General features: G+C 39.3%; 1 protein-coding gene across 2 annotated transcripts in view; it reads left to right on the top strand.

Annotated features, from left to right (window-relative positions):
- LOC122788853 (N(4)-(Beta-N-acetylglucosaminyl)-L-asparaginase-like) overlaps positions 1 to 17,727 on the top strand; it is an 802,551-nt gene that overhangs the window by 225,527 nt on the left and 559,297 nt on the right. For both annotated transcript variants that reach the window (XM_044055760.1, XM_044055752.1), the window contains exon 4: positions 9,965 to 10,010. In XM_044055760.1, coding sequence (XP_043911695.1) covers positions 9,965 to 10,010 — 46 coding nt within the window. The remainder of the gene's footprint in view (positions 1 to 9,964; positions 10,011 to 17,727) is intronic.

Here is a 17,727-nt window from a genome sequence, read left to right as displayed (position 1 = left end):
TGTTGTTTTAGCTGTTTGTGAACAGCATTTGGGTGTTGTCCTTACTAAAAGAGTATGTCATGGAAGAAAGATATAGAATCTTTAAGTATGGAGCAGAAAGACAAACTAAAAGAGACAACTTTCATTGACAGCTGAAAAGGCACAGCTGTATCATGGCCACTATCACTGAGGGGGTCAGATATTTGACCTCTGGTTCTAGAGTGTTTTGAAGACTATTGTCTAGAATGTTCTAAGTGAAGGACAAAGGTAGTCTGTTTCTAAACCCAGAAGATAGGAGCTGTTGTCCTTTGAAGGAAAAACTAATGGTGTTATCCCTGCCTGTATTGCAAAATGTGTTGAAGGGAGAAGAGTGGTACATGCATGCACAGTTTACTTTATTGGACAGTATCTGCATCAGTCATCAGTAGACATCAACCCCCCTTTTTTTTTCCATTTTGTACATGAGGTTGAGGCGTCACATTAACAGTGACCATTACCTAAAGCCAGTGTTCACATCACTGGGTGGCTAGCCCTACTATGGTCATTCTTCTGTAGCACACAGACACACATGCCTTCACACTTGTAGCCAATTTATAGAGAATCCAGTCCACCTACTGCATGCCTTTGGAATGTGGAAGGAAACCAGAGATCCCAGAAAAAACCCATATGGACATTGGGAGGACATGCAGACTCTGCAGTGAAGGTACTCCAGCTGATCTGAAGAAGCCCGGGTAAGGTCGACTTGCTCATCTACTGAATATCTTTTTTTTTCAATAAACCATAATTGATTTTTAAACAGGTTATAAGAGCTTTATTACTTTAAAGTCTCAACAGAATTTGTTTATAGTTCAGGTTAATTTTTCTTGATTCTAAGGAGTCTCAACCAGCAACTTCAACTCCCAGATTTCCCTGTGGTTTTATGCATATAATGTATGTAGTAGTGCTTTCATATATATATATATATATATATATATATATATATATATATATATAAGTATGTATGGTTTACTATCAAAATGTAGAATTAACATTGGTGAACACGGGAATGTCGAACTGCAGTTGGCCGATTCCCATGTTTTCGAATGTTACTTGAGCGAGAGTCTTTATCAGTGAATTCAACTGAACTGTGCATTCGCTGATGAGTGCTTGATGGTTTGAATAGAGATCACGGTACAGTGCAGAAAGGGAAATGCATCCCTTTCCTCACTGTAGTGTGATCTCGGAGTTGGGGTGTGGGGGGTGCAAGGGGGCTTGCCTCCTGCAAAAACATGAATGCAAGTGTAAAATTTTCACTTACCTGTGAAGCTGTATGGACATCACATTTGGTATTTGACAAAAATGTTGAATTTGCTAATTTTGTTCATCAGATTCAACATTTTCACCTACTTAATATGCAGAAATTTGGGGCTGTCTTTCGACGTTAGAAACATGTTTTGTTCTTAACGTCAAGATTTTGACAGTAAAACATATATGTATATATGAAACTGCATACAGTTGCTAATATGTATATAATTAAATGGATGTTTGTCATTTGATCAACACTTTTCTTGAGTGCTAAATAACTGAAGAAAAACAAGTAAAAAAATTTTTGCTGACAGTGGAGTGTTCTTTTTTCTCCAGTGTTGAGTGACCTATAAGTAGGTATTTTTAAGTTTGGGGGTTCCCCTGTGTGGGGAGTGCAGGGAAACTCGCCCCTCGGCAAAAAAAAAAAAGGTACTTCCAAGATTCGACAAAAGTTATTTCTCTTGTTTTCCTTTGATCGTTCAGCACTCTATAAAATTGCTGTCAATTGATTGGCATGTATCCAGTTGTGTGTATATATATATATATATATATATATATATATATATATATATATATATATATATTTGTGTGCATATATACATATGTTTGTGTGTGTGTATGTGTATATATATATATATATATATATATATATATATATGTGTGTGTGTATATATATATATATATATATATATATATATATATGTGTGTGTGTATATATATATATATATATATATATATATATATATATATATATATGGGTTATCTTTAGTACATCGACAGCCCACTACATCGAATTCCACTTCACCAACATGGCAGAACATCAACAAATGAAGAGCCGAAGTTTCCCGCATGGTAAGTTACCGTTTGGCCATCCAGAACTGAAAATCTGCCATTAAACCAACTACACAAATGTGGGGGCTTCGCCTCCCACACCCCCCTAACTTAATATTCCAACTCTGAGTACGCACTACCGTGAGTGTACGGGGCAAAGTTCAGGTGGATGGCCAGATGGTAACTTACCATGTGGAAAACCTCAGCTCTTCATTTGTCAGTGTTCTGCCATGTCGGTGAAGTGGAATTCGATGTAGTGGCCTTTCAACGTACTTAGGGTAACCCATATATATATATATATATATATATATATATATATATATATATATATATACACACACACACACACACACATATGTATGTATATATATATATATATATATATATATATATATATATATATATATATATATATATATATATATATATATATATATATATATATGTGTGTGTGTGTGTGTGTGTGTGTGTGTGTGTGTAGCATAATGTTTAAGGTATTTACATTGCAGACAAGAGATACAAGGTTTGAGTCTCACTAAGGGAAATTGTCTAGGCTTAACATGGTCTACAAGGGCAGCTAACCTAGTACTTGACTATGAATCTATGTATAGAAATATATATATATATATATATATATATATATATATATATATATATATATATATATATATATATATAAATGCACGCGCACACACACATACATGCACCCACATATATACACATGCACGCATATACGTATGTGTGGCTATATGTATGTATATGAGTTTATGTCTAATGATTGAGTGTTTGACCGCTTGAACTTTAAACGGTCTAAACCGTATGTTCAAATTTTCAAAAACTCGAAACATTTGTATGGAGATCAGGGTACAGTGTTTATCAGGGAATATGCCCTTTTCCCACTGTAGTGTGATCTCAGAGCTGGTATATATAATTTGCTGGAGGTGTGGGAGTGCAGGATGGCTTGCCACCCCCCTCCCAAGCAAAAACATACATTTTTGTTGTTTTGTTTCATTCGAGTTTTTGGAAACTCGAACATATAGTCTCGACCATTTGAAGTTTGAGTTTCCAAAAACCTTTTTATAAAAGGAAGGACTAGAGGCAGTGAAGTAGAGACTTTAGCCTTGCAAGTGGAAGTCTGGATTCAGACCTGGAGTAAAAACACTGATTGAGTTTGGTGGGAGGGAACACTTGCATCTTGAAAAGGGGCTGGAATAATTCTTTCTGAAGAAGGATCCTGAGGAGATCTACTAAGCTGAAAGGATCTTTATTCTGTGGCTGCAACATTTAGGCCCATTATCCTGAGTGTTGTAATACTGGATTTAAGTTATCTGACTTGAGTTTTGAGTTGTTTGCCCGAACCATGACTACCCTCTGCACTGTAAACCGTTAATTATAAAACTAAACAAAGTGAAATGTTGGTGATCCTCTAAACTGCTTATAGACGCCTGTGTGGTATGCATCAAAGTGTGTGCACATCCTATAATGAACTGGAATCCTGCTCAGAAATAATTCTCCACATTGTGTCGGCAGCTTGTTGGATTAAGCTCTGGCTACTCTGTTGCCCTGAATAGGATAGAACTGATATTGGTGAATGAATGGGTGATGCATTGCCTGATATGCTTTGCTTTGATTAGGCTTTACATATATATGTAATTACAGTTCAACAGACTTTGGGAAAATAAAAAGTTATACAGTTATTCTGAAAATGTTCTAAATTTATCTGATGTAACCATTGTATTTGTTTTGCCATACTTTTTTCCTTAAGTATTTTTTGTTTTGTTTTTTTTATTTAAAAACTTGTTTTATTACTCAATGTAGGCGTAACACTGTAGCTCTGTTAAGCATTTTAATTACGAAAGTAATTAAAATATGTTATGTAGAAAATTGTGATTTTTAACTTATTTTTTTAGCAGTAGCAGCTGAAAAATAGATGTTCTTCGTTCCACATTGCTGCAGTCCTAACTATTGGGGTAGTCCGCTGTCCAGTCGGCCCGAATACCAGAGTATATGGCTGACGTCGGTCAGGGCGCATTAGACTGACGTCAGTACGTCAGGGTACTAATGCGCATGACCGACGTCATATCCTCAGTCTTTTTTGCAGCATGGTCCGATGCAGAAGCTTTTTTGCGAGTGCAGGTTGGCGTTCTGAAATTTTCTGAAGCCGGAGTTTCAGACCGAATCAGAGTTGGCTAAGTACCCGTTAGAACATTTTCGTTTTTTCTTGCCTCAGTATTTAACCGGATGTCAGAAAAAGTGAATAACTGTATTTCTTGTGGGAAACAGATACCTCATAGGGATTACCATACCTTGTGTATACCTTGTTTAGGGCCTGAGCACGACGTTGTTGGATGCCGCTCTTGTGCTAGGTTTAACAAACGCACTATTAAGAGAAGGTTAGACTGTGCCAGGTTAGTGTTTGGGAAGCGTTGTAATTATAAAATGCCGCCGGATGTTCCGACGCCGCTTTCAAAAAGCGCAAGGACAAAACAGCGAAGCCTAGGGTTGATGAACCGGCAGTCCCGGACGCCGGTTCTTTAGAAGGCTCAGTGGAGCCAGAGGCTTTGCCAGGAGTTTCTTTGGAGTCTCAGGCTGAGACTTTACTGTTACAGGATGTGCCTTCTCAGGAAGTAGGCCAGGCTGAGGGGGCTTCTCAGGTAACTGTTCTTCCCTCTCTTCCTAAGGTAGTTAGAGCCTCTCCTTCTGTTTCAAAAACTTCTTTGAGAGGTAGGCCAAGTTTAGCTTCAGTGGGGGCTTCTCCTAGCACTTCAGGCTCTGTGCATAAGAAACATATGCTTAAAATGGCAGAAGATTTGATTACTATGATTAGAGGCTCTATGCCCCCCCCTGATAAGAGGCCTAGGGTGGAGCCTGAGTTTGAAAGTTTTGAACAGTGTTCAGAGGCTTCTGAGTCTTCATGGAAGATTTGCCGGAGTTCCCTCCTTATTCTGATTCTGATGTGGATGATTCCACTCCTACAGCTTCTCCTCCTGAGGATTTCTCATTTTCAGAGACTCTGCATTCCATGAGGGAGCACTTTAAATGGGAAGGCCAGGATTACTCTGATTCCAGGAAAAGGCTTAGGGAATTCTTGTTTTTACCCCAGCATAGGCCCTTAGCTATACCTCCTGTGTTGAATGTGGTGGAAGATGTTTTTGCAGAGGCTTCCCTGAACCCTGATTCTTTGCCTCCTGCTCCTGTTAAACCTGATAGGTCCTATAGGGTGCCTGAAGCTCATAAGTATCTTTTTAAGAGTCCTAGGGCAGACCCAGAAACTGTTTCTCAGGGACCTAAAGGTGTTAAGGCCTCTGTGGTTAAAAAACCTGTTCCCACTGATAAAGAGGCAAGGGCTTTGGATAGATGGGGAAAGAAAGTGTATACTTCTTCCACTTTAGCCATGAGGGCGTTGAATTGTCAGTTTCACATGCTAAAATATCAAAATTATCTCCTTTCACAATTGAAATCTAAGGTGGATGCTTTGGCGGAAGGTATTGAGTGTAAAGAGTTGCTGGATTTAGTTCATGTGTCTGAACAAGTGGGTAAGCATTCTTTGCAATGTGGTTTTGATGCTGTACAGGCCTCCTCGAGGGTGGCTGCCACTAGTTCTGTTCTTCGCAGGCATGCCTGGTTGAGGGATCAGAATTTAGCTGAGCATGTTAAGACAAGGATTTTAGATGCTCCTTTACAGTCTGATGTGTTGTTTGGTTCGCCTGTTGAGGCAGTTTTAAAGAAAATGGAGGACAAAGCTAAGTCTATGCAAACTGTTAAAGATTTTTTGCAGGTGCAGCCACCAAGTTTAGTAGAAATTGGCCTACTAAGGGTGGACATATCCTGCTTATGATTCCCAGTCTAGGGGTAGGTCTAGACGTGGTAGGGGCAGAGCTCAAGGTTCTTTTAGGCCTAGAACAGGGAGTTCACCTGCTCAGACTTCTGGTGAGGGCAGGGGTCAGTCCTTTCGTAAACAGACCCAATGACCTGCCTTTTCAGCTGCCAGTAGATTCTCGCCTGGCAGCTCCTTTGGGAGGAAGACTGTCTCTTTTCAAAGAAAATTGGGATTTAATTACTCAAGACAGATGGGTGTTGGATATCATTCACCACGGTTACAGGTTTTATTTCCATACATTGCCCCTTTCAAAGGCATGCCAGACGTTCCTCCTCCACAAAGGAAAGAGGCTCACAAGCAAATTTTTCAGTTACTCCAAATAGGGGCCATTCAGCCAGTCCCTGTATCACAAAGGGGCCTAGGATTTTATTCTCGCCTGTTCCTAGTACCAAAGAAGGGGAACACGTGGAGACCAATTTTGGATTTATCTATCCTCAACACTTATCTGGACATTCCCAAGTTCAAGATGTTGACGTTACAACAGCTTTTACCTCTGCTGGGCAAAGATCACTGGATGGTAACTTTAGATCTCAAGGAAGCTTACCTTCATGTGCCTATAAGACTAAGTTGCAGGAAGTATCTGCGTTTTCGAGCTGGAAATTCTCATTATCAGTTCTCTGCATTGCCCTTTGGCTTATCTACTGCACCCAGAGTATTCACAAAGGTTCTGGCTCCAGTGATAGCTTACTTCAGGCTACAAGGAATTCAGATCTATCCTTACTTGGACGACTGCCTGATTCTGGCTCAAGAAAAGGAAGACCTTCTACAGCATCTGGAATATGTTATAGCAGTGCTAAGATGCCTAGGGTATTCTGTGAACGAAATAAAGTCCAGTCTAGTACCCTCTCAAGACATGTGCTTTCTGGGTGTGAGACTGAATACAGCAGCCCAGATGGCCTTTTTAACCCCGGACAAACAACAGAGTCTATCACTTTACTTCCATCAACTATCTCATCAGTCCGTGCTGACTGCAAGGACAGTCCTTCAAGCATTAGGGTTCATGGCATCTTGTATTCTGGTGCTTCCCAATGCCAAACTGCATATGAGGAAGCTACAATGGTATCTCAAAATGTATGGACACAGCACTGCCAGGATTTGGACACTGTCATTCAAATAATACCTTGCCTTCAAAAAGAATTTTTGTGGTGGGCTCAGGAATGTCACCTAAACAAGGGACTCTCTGTGACCCGCCAGAGGCGAGTCAGATTTTAACGACAGATGCCTCGGACATTGCTTGGGGAGCTCATCTAAATGGAAAGTGGATACAAGACAAGTGGCCTGCCAGACTACAGCATCTACATATCAACATGAAGGAGATGTTAGCAGTCCAGTTTGCATTAATGGCTTTCAAGGAGTTACTTCTTCCAGGGCAGGTGTTGATTCTAACAGACAACACAACTGTCATGTGGTACATCAACAAACAAGGGGGAACACATTCTTACCCATTGTGCAGGCAAGCAATGATTTTATGGGAGACTGCGCTCAGCTTGCAACTAACTCTTCAGGCAAGGTTTCTGCCGGGAGCACAGAACTCCTTAGCAGATGTGTTAAGCAGACAAATCATGGATCCCCACGAGTGGAAACTGGATCTTCATGTATTTCAAAAGTTGACAGTGTCCTGGGGAACTCCAGACATAGATCTGTTCGCTTCTCCTCTGTACCACCAGCTGCCAAAGTTTTGCACAAAGAGGTTTCATCACACAGCTTGGAAAGTGGATGCTCTTTCTTTCAGTTGGAAAAATCTTCATGTGTATGCGTTTCCACCTCTGCCTCTTCTTCCAAAGGTGCTTCTAAAGGTCAGACAAGACAAGCCAAGGATGATTTTAATAGCTCCAGATTGGCCTCGGCAGCACTGGTACCCATTACTGAGGAGTCTGGTAAAGAAGCCTCCATGGCCTTTACCCTTGATTCCACATCTGTTGTCTCAGAAGGAAGGTCGTCTGCTCAATGTCAAGCTTCACTCTCTTCATCTAACAGCCTGGCATATTCTGTTTTGAAAGACAGCAGGTCTCAACTTCCTCAACAAGTTTTAAATGTGATTATGGAAGCCAGAAGACCTAGTACAAGGAAAGTGTACGCAGAAAAATGGAAGAGATTTTTATCTTGGACTGCAGCAAAGAATTTGGAGATTTCAGAGCCTAATTTGAGTGTGGCTCTTCAATATCTTACTGAGTTATTGGACAAAGGTTTGTCTTTCTCTTCCATTAAGATTCATGCTGCAGCAATTTCAGCTCACTATGATTGTGACCCACCATTGTTTTCACATCCTTTGTTCAAGCAATTTCTTAGAGGGCAAAGAATATAAGACCCCCACGTAGAGCTCCTACTCCTGCTTGGGATCTCAATTTTGTGTTGGAGAAACTTACTCTACAACCTTTTGAGCCTGCAGCTACTGCTGAACTGAAATACTTGTCATGGAAGACTGCTTTTTTGTTGGCTATTACTTCTGCAAGAAGGGTTTCTGAGTTACAGGCCCTTATGGCGGTTGAGCCTTTTTTGATTTTTCATAAGGATAGGGTATCATTACGTACTAATCCTTCTTTTTATGCCTAAGGTGGTTTCTAGTGTGGCTTTAAACCAAACTATTCATTTGCCCACTTTTTATGCAGATCCCCAAAATAAAGGGGAAAAGATTTTGCACTCTTTAGATGTGCACAGGCAATTGCGTTATTATTTGAGCAGGACTAAGGATTTTAGGCAGTCTCAGCAGTTGTTTGTTTCTTTTGCTTTGAGTTCACAGGGCAAGCCTGTGTCAAAACAAACTATTTCTAGGTGGATTGGGTTTTGCATTGCATTTTGTTATTCCCATCATGGCAAGGAGATTCCAGCTGGGATTAGGCCTCATTCCACAAGGGCTACTGCCACTTCAACAGCATTTCTAAGGGGGGTGGCAACTAAGGATATTTTGGAAGCAGCTACTTGGAGTTCAGTGCATACTTTCTCTAAGCATTATCACCTTCCTCTCTACTCTAAGTCTAGGGCTGGTTTTGCCACAGCTATTTTGCAAGGCATGTTGTCAGCTCCTGCTTCTTTATGATTTGCCCGCCTCCCTTACCTCTGCTTTGGGATTCTACCCAATAGTTAGGACTGCAGCAATGTGGAACGAAGAGCATAGTACAGTTTTGTACCTACCATAAATGTAGATGTTCGAGGATCCACATTGCTGCAGTCCAATTTACCCTCCCTCCTTCCCCTCTGTGTTTAGGGGTGGTTGTGTAGGTGAGGTTATATGCTGATATTTTTGTATATACTTTTGTATCTATTGTACATATTTTTGGTGCAGGTATGTTGGGCCTTGTCTTTTTAGGGTCTTCTGACATCTGGGGCAAGAAAAGACTGAGGATATGACGTCGGTCATGCGCATTAGTACCCTGACGTACTGACGCCAGTCTAATGCGCCCTGACCGACGTCAGCCATATACTCTGGTATTCGGGCCGACTGGACAGCGGACTACCCCAATAGTTAGGACTGCAGCAATGTGGATCCTCGAACATCTACATTTATGGTAGGTACAAAACTGTACTTTTTGTAAAGCAATTCACACCACTGCTTTTTGTTTACTCGATGCTTGTTACTTCGTGTACCATCGTTTTCCCTGCACTCCTTGTGCCACAACACCAGAAATTGTTACTCCATAGCTAAATATGCCTACTGTTATAAAAGTTATGAAATAAAACCAAGTGCTAATCCATTGACATGGCTGTCTACTAACACAGATAGTCGGAAGTGTGGAATTCCTTTGTTACGGTTGAGGCAGTGTTTAAATTTGTATATTATAAATTTTAAGTCCATTTTATGGTGCTACTGTAATATGATTGTGAAGATTCCATAGTCGACAGGAAAGGTTAGTCATTTAGATGCCTTTCAAGTCTTTTGCTGGCTTAATACTAACCAATGTAGTCTGTGATTTCCTGCCTTATACTGGTTGTCTCTTATTTTGTTACGGTCTTGGATCCCACAGAGTTGTGATTTTTTTTTTCATGCCGCAGATGTTTTGTGAAGAAGACAGAAGTGTGAAAGCTCACGATACTCTAGGTAATACTTATATTATTCATTTAATAAAACTTTAAATGTTTGTGTATTAGAATTTGTTTATATCTCACACACCCACATTAATTAGGGCTTTCATGCAGGAATTTCCCTTTCTTTAATACTGATATATTTCGTTGAATTAGCCTAGTATTTTAGCTGTGTCCCCCTTGATCATTCTGTCTCATCTTTAAAGTTGGAGTCTTCCAATATCTCATTGCAGCATTATGACCTCACAGTGTGGAAAAATTCATGACTCACACATTTTTATTATTATTGGATTGAAAGAGAGTACATAAAATCGATTAAAAATATAGTGAAGTAAATACTGAAAGACTCAGAGATACTGTGGGTCATCTAGATATTCTAGAAATATTATTGCCATGATTTAAGGTGGTATGATTGGTGCATTTCTAGCTTATTGCTGGTACTGGCATGTTTTTTTGGTTTGATAAAGGTGAGGTAACAGCCATCCAAAAATGTGGCTAAAGGGAGGCGTTATTAAAAGTGAAGAACTTGGCTCTTGTGGATATTCTTTGCTGTAACCTTGATTCGGCTTATTCTATAAGCAAGAAGATCCTAGGCCGCATATAGATTTCTCATGCAGTTAATTGTAGAGAAGCCTCTTGTTGAGGAGCATGGTTAGGTGCTCTGTTTCCTGATGATTCTTATTACAGATGCAACAGTGCATTGCAGACTAACTTCAGTGGTGAATGGGCATTTTGGTTCAGTGTAAGAACCATGGGAGCAGCTAACTATGCAGAGGGTAAGGGGCAGCTAAGAATTTCAGCAAAACTGCTTTGCATGAACTGAAAATATGTCTCAAAAATGCTTTAGCAAAGGGGCAGGACAAATGATGTATATAAAAGGTGAAGTGGTAATATGGATAATGTTTCAACTTTTCGTGTTTTGCCAGTAATTCATAACCTGTGTTTACTGACTTGGGAAAGGAACTATCAGTACCAACAGGTTCTGCAACACTGAATAGCTGCTTCATTTGGGCCTCTCAGAGTATTTCTGAGATGCCAGTCACTGTGCTTATGATTCAGAATTACTTGTCTATCTGTAGGCAAGGAAGACATAGTAGTTATTCAAGTTGCATGATAGACAAGGATCCAAATAAGAGCCATTCCTCAAACAAGTTTTGTTCTCTAAGCAGATTTTGCATGTTTCTGAATTGTTTTGAATACATAGTTGATGTTATTATTTGTAAATATGTATCCATTTTTTAATATAATAAGTTATTTTTGAATTGGCTGACAGAATGAAGGTCAGCAGGGCTAAGACAGAATATATGTGTGTAAATGAGAGGGATGGTAGAGGAATGGTGAGGATGCAGGGAGTAGAGTTGGTAAAGGTAGACGAGTTTAAGTACTTGGGATCAACAGTTCAGAGTAATGGTGAATGTGGAAGAGAGGTGAAGAAGAGAGTACAGGCAGCGTGGAATGGGTGGAGAAGAGTGTCAGGAGTGATTTGTGACAGACTGGTACCAGTAAGAGTGAAAGGGAAGGTCTACAAGACAGTAGTGAGACCAGCTATGTTATATGGGTTGGAGACAGTGGCATTGACAAAAAGGCAGGAGTCAGAGCTGGATGTGGCAGAGTTAAAGATGTTAAGATTTGCACTCGGTGTGACTAGGATGGATAGGATTAGGAATCAGTATATTAGAGGATCAGCTCATGTTGGACAGTTTGGAGACAAAGCAAGAGAGACGAGATTGCGTTGGTTTGGACATGTGCTGAGGAGGGATGATGGGTATATTCGGAAAAAGATGCTAAGGATGGATCTGTCAGGTAAGAGGAAAAGAGGAAGGCCTAAGATAAGGTTTATGGACGTGGTGAGAGAGGACATGCAGGCGGTTGGTGTGACAGAGCAAGATGCAGAGGATAGGAAGAAATGGAAAGAGATGATCCGCTGTGGCGACCCCTAACGGGAAAAGCCGAAAGATGATGATGATGATGATGATGATGAATTGGCTGACATGATAGCTTATTATGGGTTACAGCAGTCTTTGAAAATATTTTTCAGGACACACTCTTTTCAAATTCTTACTGTGTTGTAATGTGTGTCAAACAAAGAATGGACACTTGACTTTAGGCTGCTTAAGAGGGAGGGCTGTCAGCTGTCTGGCATTGTAGGTGTCCTTAAAGGTATTAAGGGAACTAAGTATGACGAAGATGTATTGAAACCATACTGAGGAACATTTCTCTTATACCTTTCAACAGTCCAGATTTTGAAGAGACACACTTAATTTTCCTTACATTTTAGTACCATCCCACCTAAAATTAAAGCGTATTTTGGGAAGTTCTGTGTTAATAGAACTAACATTTAAAAAATTCCATAATTTGTAGCCTTTTCCCCTAATTATTTTTTTGCTTTTTCTTTTAACATCTGTTGGTAAAAATTGAGAGAGAACATTCTGCCAGATATCACCTGTTACATTCTGTTTTTTGTGTGCTTACAACGTCAAATGGTTGCATGATAAGAAGTCATCCTTTGATTACTTGTACTAATTTCTTGCTGCGCTGTACACTAAAAGTAGATTTCCTATACTTTCTCTGACCAGATTACGTTAAAAAAAATTAAAGCATATGGTGAAAAGGACTTCAGTGACTTTATTGTTGAAGAATCATTAGAGGTTGCAGCATTGCACATATTACAGACTACCACTCAAATGTGGCATTGAAACAATGAGGACATGTCAAATGACAGCCTGAGTATGACTTTCTTGTAATTTTCCTAGGAAGAACAGGAAGGAGGCTTAAGGATACTGATAAAAAGGAGGATCTGATGTTGTCTGTTCCATCCGTCTCAATCGATGGTTTCCTCAGACCCAGGGCTGGCTGTACCAAGACTTCAGTTCCACCTCCTCTCCCATAATGCTCAGTGAGCCTACTACTCCTCAGGTTTTATTTTCCACTATAAGTGACAAAGGCATCTCCAACATCTCCAGCTAAATGTTCAGTTATTTATTTTGTATTTACAGAAATTTGGTTTACTTTCATTTCGTCCTGCTCTCCTATTAGCTTAGATTTTAAAAACAGACTTTTAGTCTGTTTTGGACAAGTTAAGATATTTCATGAGGGTGCTGCAGTGGACTTCGTCCATCCAATGGTCGTTGAAAACACACCCAATGTTTTTTTCCCCTACATGTAACAGGTATTTGTCAACATCACCTTGTCTGGTGGTTGATGTCTGAACAAGTGGTAATAGGTCAACCCTTTGTTCTTCCCCAGTACAAGGCCACTGTTACCACAGATTCTTCCCTCTTTGGGGTTGGGGTGGGAGGGATTTGGAAGATACCTGGATACATCAGAGGCTCATCTTCACATCTGCAACTTGGAGATGAGAGTGGTGGTCCTCATGCTGCAGGCCTTTCAGGACTCTCTTCTTAAGGGTGTGATAGCTATCCAAATGTTTGTGGTCTGGTATGTAAGCAAACAAGGGGGAACCAGATCCTGCTCCCCTGTGTCAAGAGGCCATGCAGGTTTGGCAATGGGTGATGTCTTTGCAAAGCTGTCTGATAGCAAGCACGTTCCTGGGAGAACCAAGATACTGTTCAGTGTAGAATCCAGCTAGCAAGTACGGCTGGTGCTCGGCAACCAAGCTACTGTGAACAATTGTTAGAAAAAAGCCAGCACCTCGAGTGGTTCTGATACAAATAATTTATTGTTCAAAAAACTAGACCGGTTTCAGCTATTCAAGCTTTTAAATAACATACAGTAAGTGTGCATAAATTATTAGTAGTCCAACCAAAATTGTACCATACCAATAATAATGCCAAGCTTTCTATGTAGGCCAAACATCCAGACAATTTCGCACCAGAATAGCAGAACATTTGGGAGATATCAGGAATTGCAGATCAACAAATGCTCTATACAGACACACCACCAAGCATACCACGGCCAAATTTTCTTTTTGCATCATTGATCACATTATGGGAAATAGGGCATTCAAAACAGGTTGGCATGAAATCCTCAACAATAAAGAGAAAAGATGGATAATTAAATTGGGTGGGCTTTTCCCGCCAGGGCTCAATGACAAATTGTAAAACAATTTTTCATCAACTCTATACACAGTCATCATTTTCAGTTTTCTTTCATGGTATTGGATTTTTGTGTATACTTGAACCCAAATTAAGGATATCCAAATTATATCTTAATGTGTTTTTCTTCTTCATCATCATACCACATTTATCCATTCCACAACAATAAGGTAATGTTTTATTTTATTTCTTTACAATTTGATATTATTATTGGTATGGTACAATTTTGGTTGGACTACTAATAATTTATGCACACTTACTGTATGTTATTTATACATAATATTCATTTAATTTTATGTTATTAACTTTAATTGTAAGATAACAATTGTTTTTTCTTTAATCACAGGAAGTGATGTCATTATCTTCTTATGAATATATAAGGAGCAGCTTTTTTCTTGTGTTTTTCAACTACTGATGAAAGCTTGAATAGCTGAAACCGGTCTAGTTTTTTGAACAATAAATTATTTGTATCAGAACCACTCGAGGTGCTGGCTTTTTTTCTAACAGTTGTTCACAGAACCAAGATACTGGCAGACATTCTCAGCAGGAGCATTTTGATGCCTCATGAGTGATCCTTCAATCCTTCTCTGGCGGCTCAGATCTTCAGCTGCTGGGGCCTGCTTGGCTGCGACCATTTTGCCATTCCTCTAAACAAAATACAGCAGCTATTTTACCATGGTCCCTTCATAGGGCCATTCACCATAAGATGCTCTTCTGAATGCATGAACCTCCCAAGCTGCTGTACACCTTTCCCCCTACACCTCTGACCGTCATGTTCTTAAAGAAAGCTTTCCACTGCAGAGCAACAGTGATCCTAATTGCACCCTTCTCGCCATGACAAACTGTGGTTCCCCTTTCTGTGGCCTTATCTAAAGTACCTGCCCTGAGTACTGGATAGCTATCAAACCCATAAGGATCAAGTCCAGAAGGGCAAATACCTGTCCTGGGTACTGGACATGATTCTGGATCTGATTTCTCACCCATTGGATCAATCTCACCCGAAATTAAAATTGCTCAAATTAACTGCCTGGTTTCTCCACTTTCAGTGATGACCAGAGATCCCAAGTTTTCCATTAGAGTTCACATCCTTTCATTTTCCCAGAAACCTTTCACTAGAAATGCATTAAATCAACTGTAGCAAATGAAAAAGGTTCTCTTTATGGGCTGTTTCTAAAGTCCTAGACCCCATTTCAGCTCCCTTAGATGTCATCCTGGATTTCTTAGCTGTTCTTTCACTCTGCATTCAAGATTCAGTTGGCATACATTTCCACCTTTCATATTGGTCTGTGTCAAATCCCTTTGGCATCGTAATGTCATTTAGATAAGGCCACAGAAAGGGGAACCATAGTTTGTCATGGCCAGAAGGGTGCAATTAGGATCACTGTTAACAAATGGCAAGTAAATAAATAAATCTCTGTGACTATCCAAAGCCTCTTTGAAAGGTTCCTTTTTACTGAGAGCGTTATGTCATTCCTAAAAGTTTCATTTTTTTTTTAAGACGGTACATTGTGTCAGAACACTTAAGTGCTCTCTCTGGTATCTTCCTATGGTCCTACAAGCTTTGACTTATGCTCCTTTCATGCCTTCTGCTACAGTTGATTTAATGCTCTTTTCTTGGAAGGGACTCTGTTAGGTGGCTATCATTTCAGCTAGAAGAATTTCAGAGCTTCAGGCATTATCCAGTGTGCAGCCTTATTTGTTTTTCACAAGGATCTGGTTTCCTTGCGCCCTAACTCTTCCTTTCTTCCCAAAGTGGCATTGGAATCTAATTTGAATAAGTTTATACAGCTGTTTGTCTTCTTTTCCAGCTTCATTGTCTAGATGTGCTTCATCAAAATAGATTCTACTTGGACAGAACTAAACATTTCAGAAAGTCTTATCAGTTATTTTTGTCCTTTTCTAAATCTAAAGTGCAGAATCAGTCTCCAAGGTAACCTTGTCCAGATGGTTTTCTGATTGCATCTCTTTTGTTTACTTAAAAATGGCCTGTTTCTTCCCTGCAACCCTAAGGCACACCAGTAGTGCAATGGCCACTTCTAAAGCCTTTTTAAGACATGCTTCCTTGGATGAACTTTGTTCAACGATGGCAGGGTACTCATACCTTTGTTGTTCATTGCATTCAGTCCAGGTCTAGATCTGCCTTTGAATCCAGTTTGTTGTGGAACATTCTCTCTTAGTGCAACCTTGTTTTAATGTCTGTGGATTCTCTCCCACAGGTTGAAATGGACAACATCAGATATGAAAGTTATGTACAAAACATTATGCTAAGTCTATGTTGTCTTCTTCTGTCCATCTCATCTATCCCTCTCGCTGTTCCTCCTTCCAAGTTGTCATTTTAGTATGTGTATGTATATGTGTGTTTGTTTGTTTTGTGTGTGTGTGTGTGTGTGTGTGTGTGTGTGTATATATATTTATATATACATATATATATATATATTTATACATATATATATATATATCTATATATATATATATATATATATGTATATATATATATGTATATAATGTGTGTGTATGTATGTATTTTTATATATATGTGTATATATATATATATATATATATATATATATATATATATATATATATATATATATATATATATATATATATATATCTTAGGAGACCTCACAGACCAGCCTGAGGACCTGTTGGGACCCTCTGGTCTGTTTTCATAATTATTATTTTTTTTTTATCATAAGGGTTTTTTTTATTTCTGTATTGTGGCTCACAGGGTATTATGGGAGAGGAGGAGGAGCTTTGAAGTTGAAGTCTTGGTATAGCTGGCGTCAAATCTGAGAAACTCATAGGTTAACATGGACAGAAGACAGCACGGTTCTAGAGGTATGGTAAATACATAGCTTTTGTTTATGAGTCAGAAATTGGCCTTTCCTTTTGAGTTTGACTGTATTAAATTTACAAAGTTGTGTGCAGAAAATAATATAGAATTTCTACTTGGTTTAAATAAGGCCATTGACAAAAAGAGAAGGACTGCTCCCTCACCTGTTTTTTTTTTTTTATTTAGAAGGGAGTCAGTGTGAATATAAAGATGAAACTGAGGGGAATGATGAATAGGAAGATGTCTGAACGGTTTGAAGCACTTTACATATGCCTGAAGAAAAACATTTGTATTGTGAATTAACCAAGACATTGCCTTCCTGGGGTGTACACAAAATATTTGGAACTTTACACTGTTTTATGTACACTGCTTTCCATAAAACAGCCTTCCACCCACCCAAGAGTATAGCACCCCCAGTCCTGCACTGTGCATGTTTCTAGAGAATTTTTTTTTTAAGTACTGAACATTATACTAAACAGTTACTCCTACCATTATAGGAATTGCAAAGTTGAAGGAAGGGTATCCTGATCAAGTGATTCTCGCTGCAATTGTTTAGTCAGAATCACAAAATATAAACCTTAAAAAGTGCATACCTTTGAGTACTTGCAATATGCCTGGCTTTACCTTTGTTTCCTTCTAGTTCTTTTTCTGCCCACCCATTGCTCACAAAAATAGACATTGAGAAAAGTTTTTTTTTTCAGTAATGTAATATCATTCTTAAAGGTTTCACTTTTTCAAACCATGTTCCACTGTGTCAGAACACTGTAGTTACTGATTCAGACCCGTTTCCTTCAAACTGGACCAGCCTTGTTTGGCTGCAGCTATGACTGTTAAAAATTATG

This window comes from Protopterus annectens, chromosome 1.part2, assembly GCF_019279795.1.
Source record: "Protopterus annectens isolate FY-2018-M chromosome 1.part2, PAN1.0, whole genome shotgun sequence".
Taxonomy (NCBI): domain Eukaryota; kingdom Metazoa; phylum Chordata; order Ceratodontiformes; family Protopteridae; genus Protopterus; species Protopterus annectens.
Note: the sequence above shows the minus strand (reverse complement) of the source record. Positions and strands in the feature narration are given on the sequence as shown.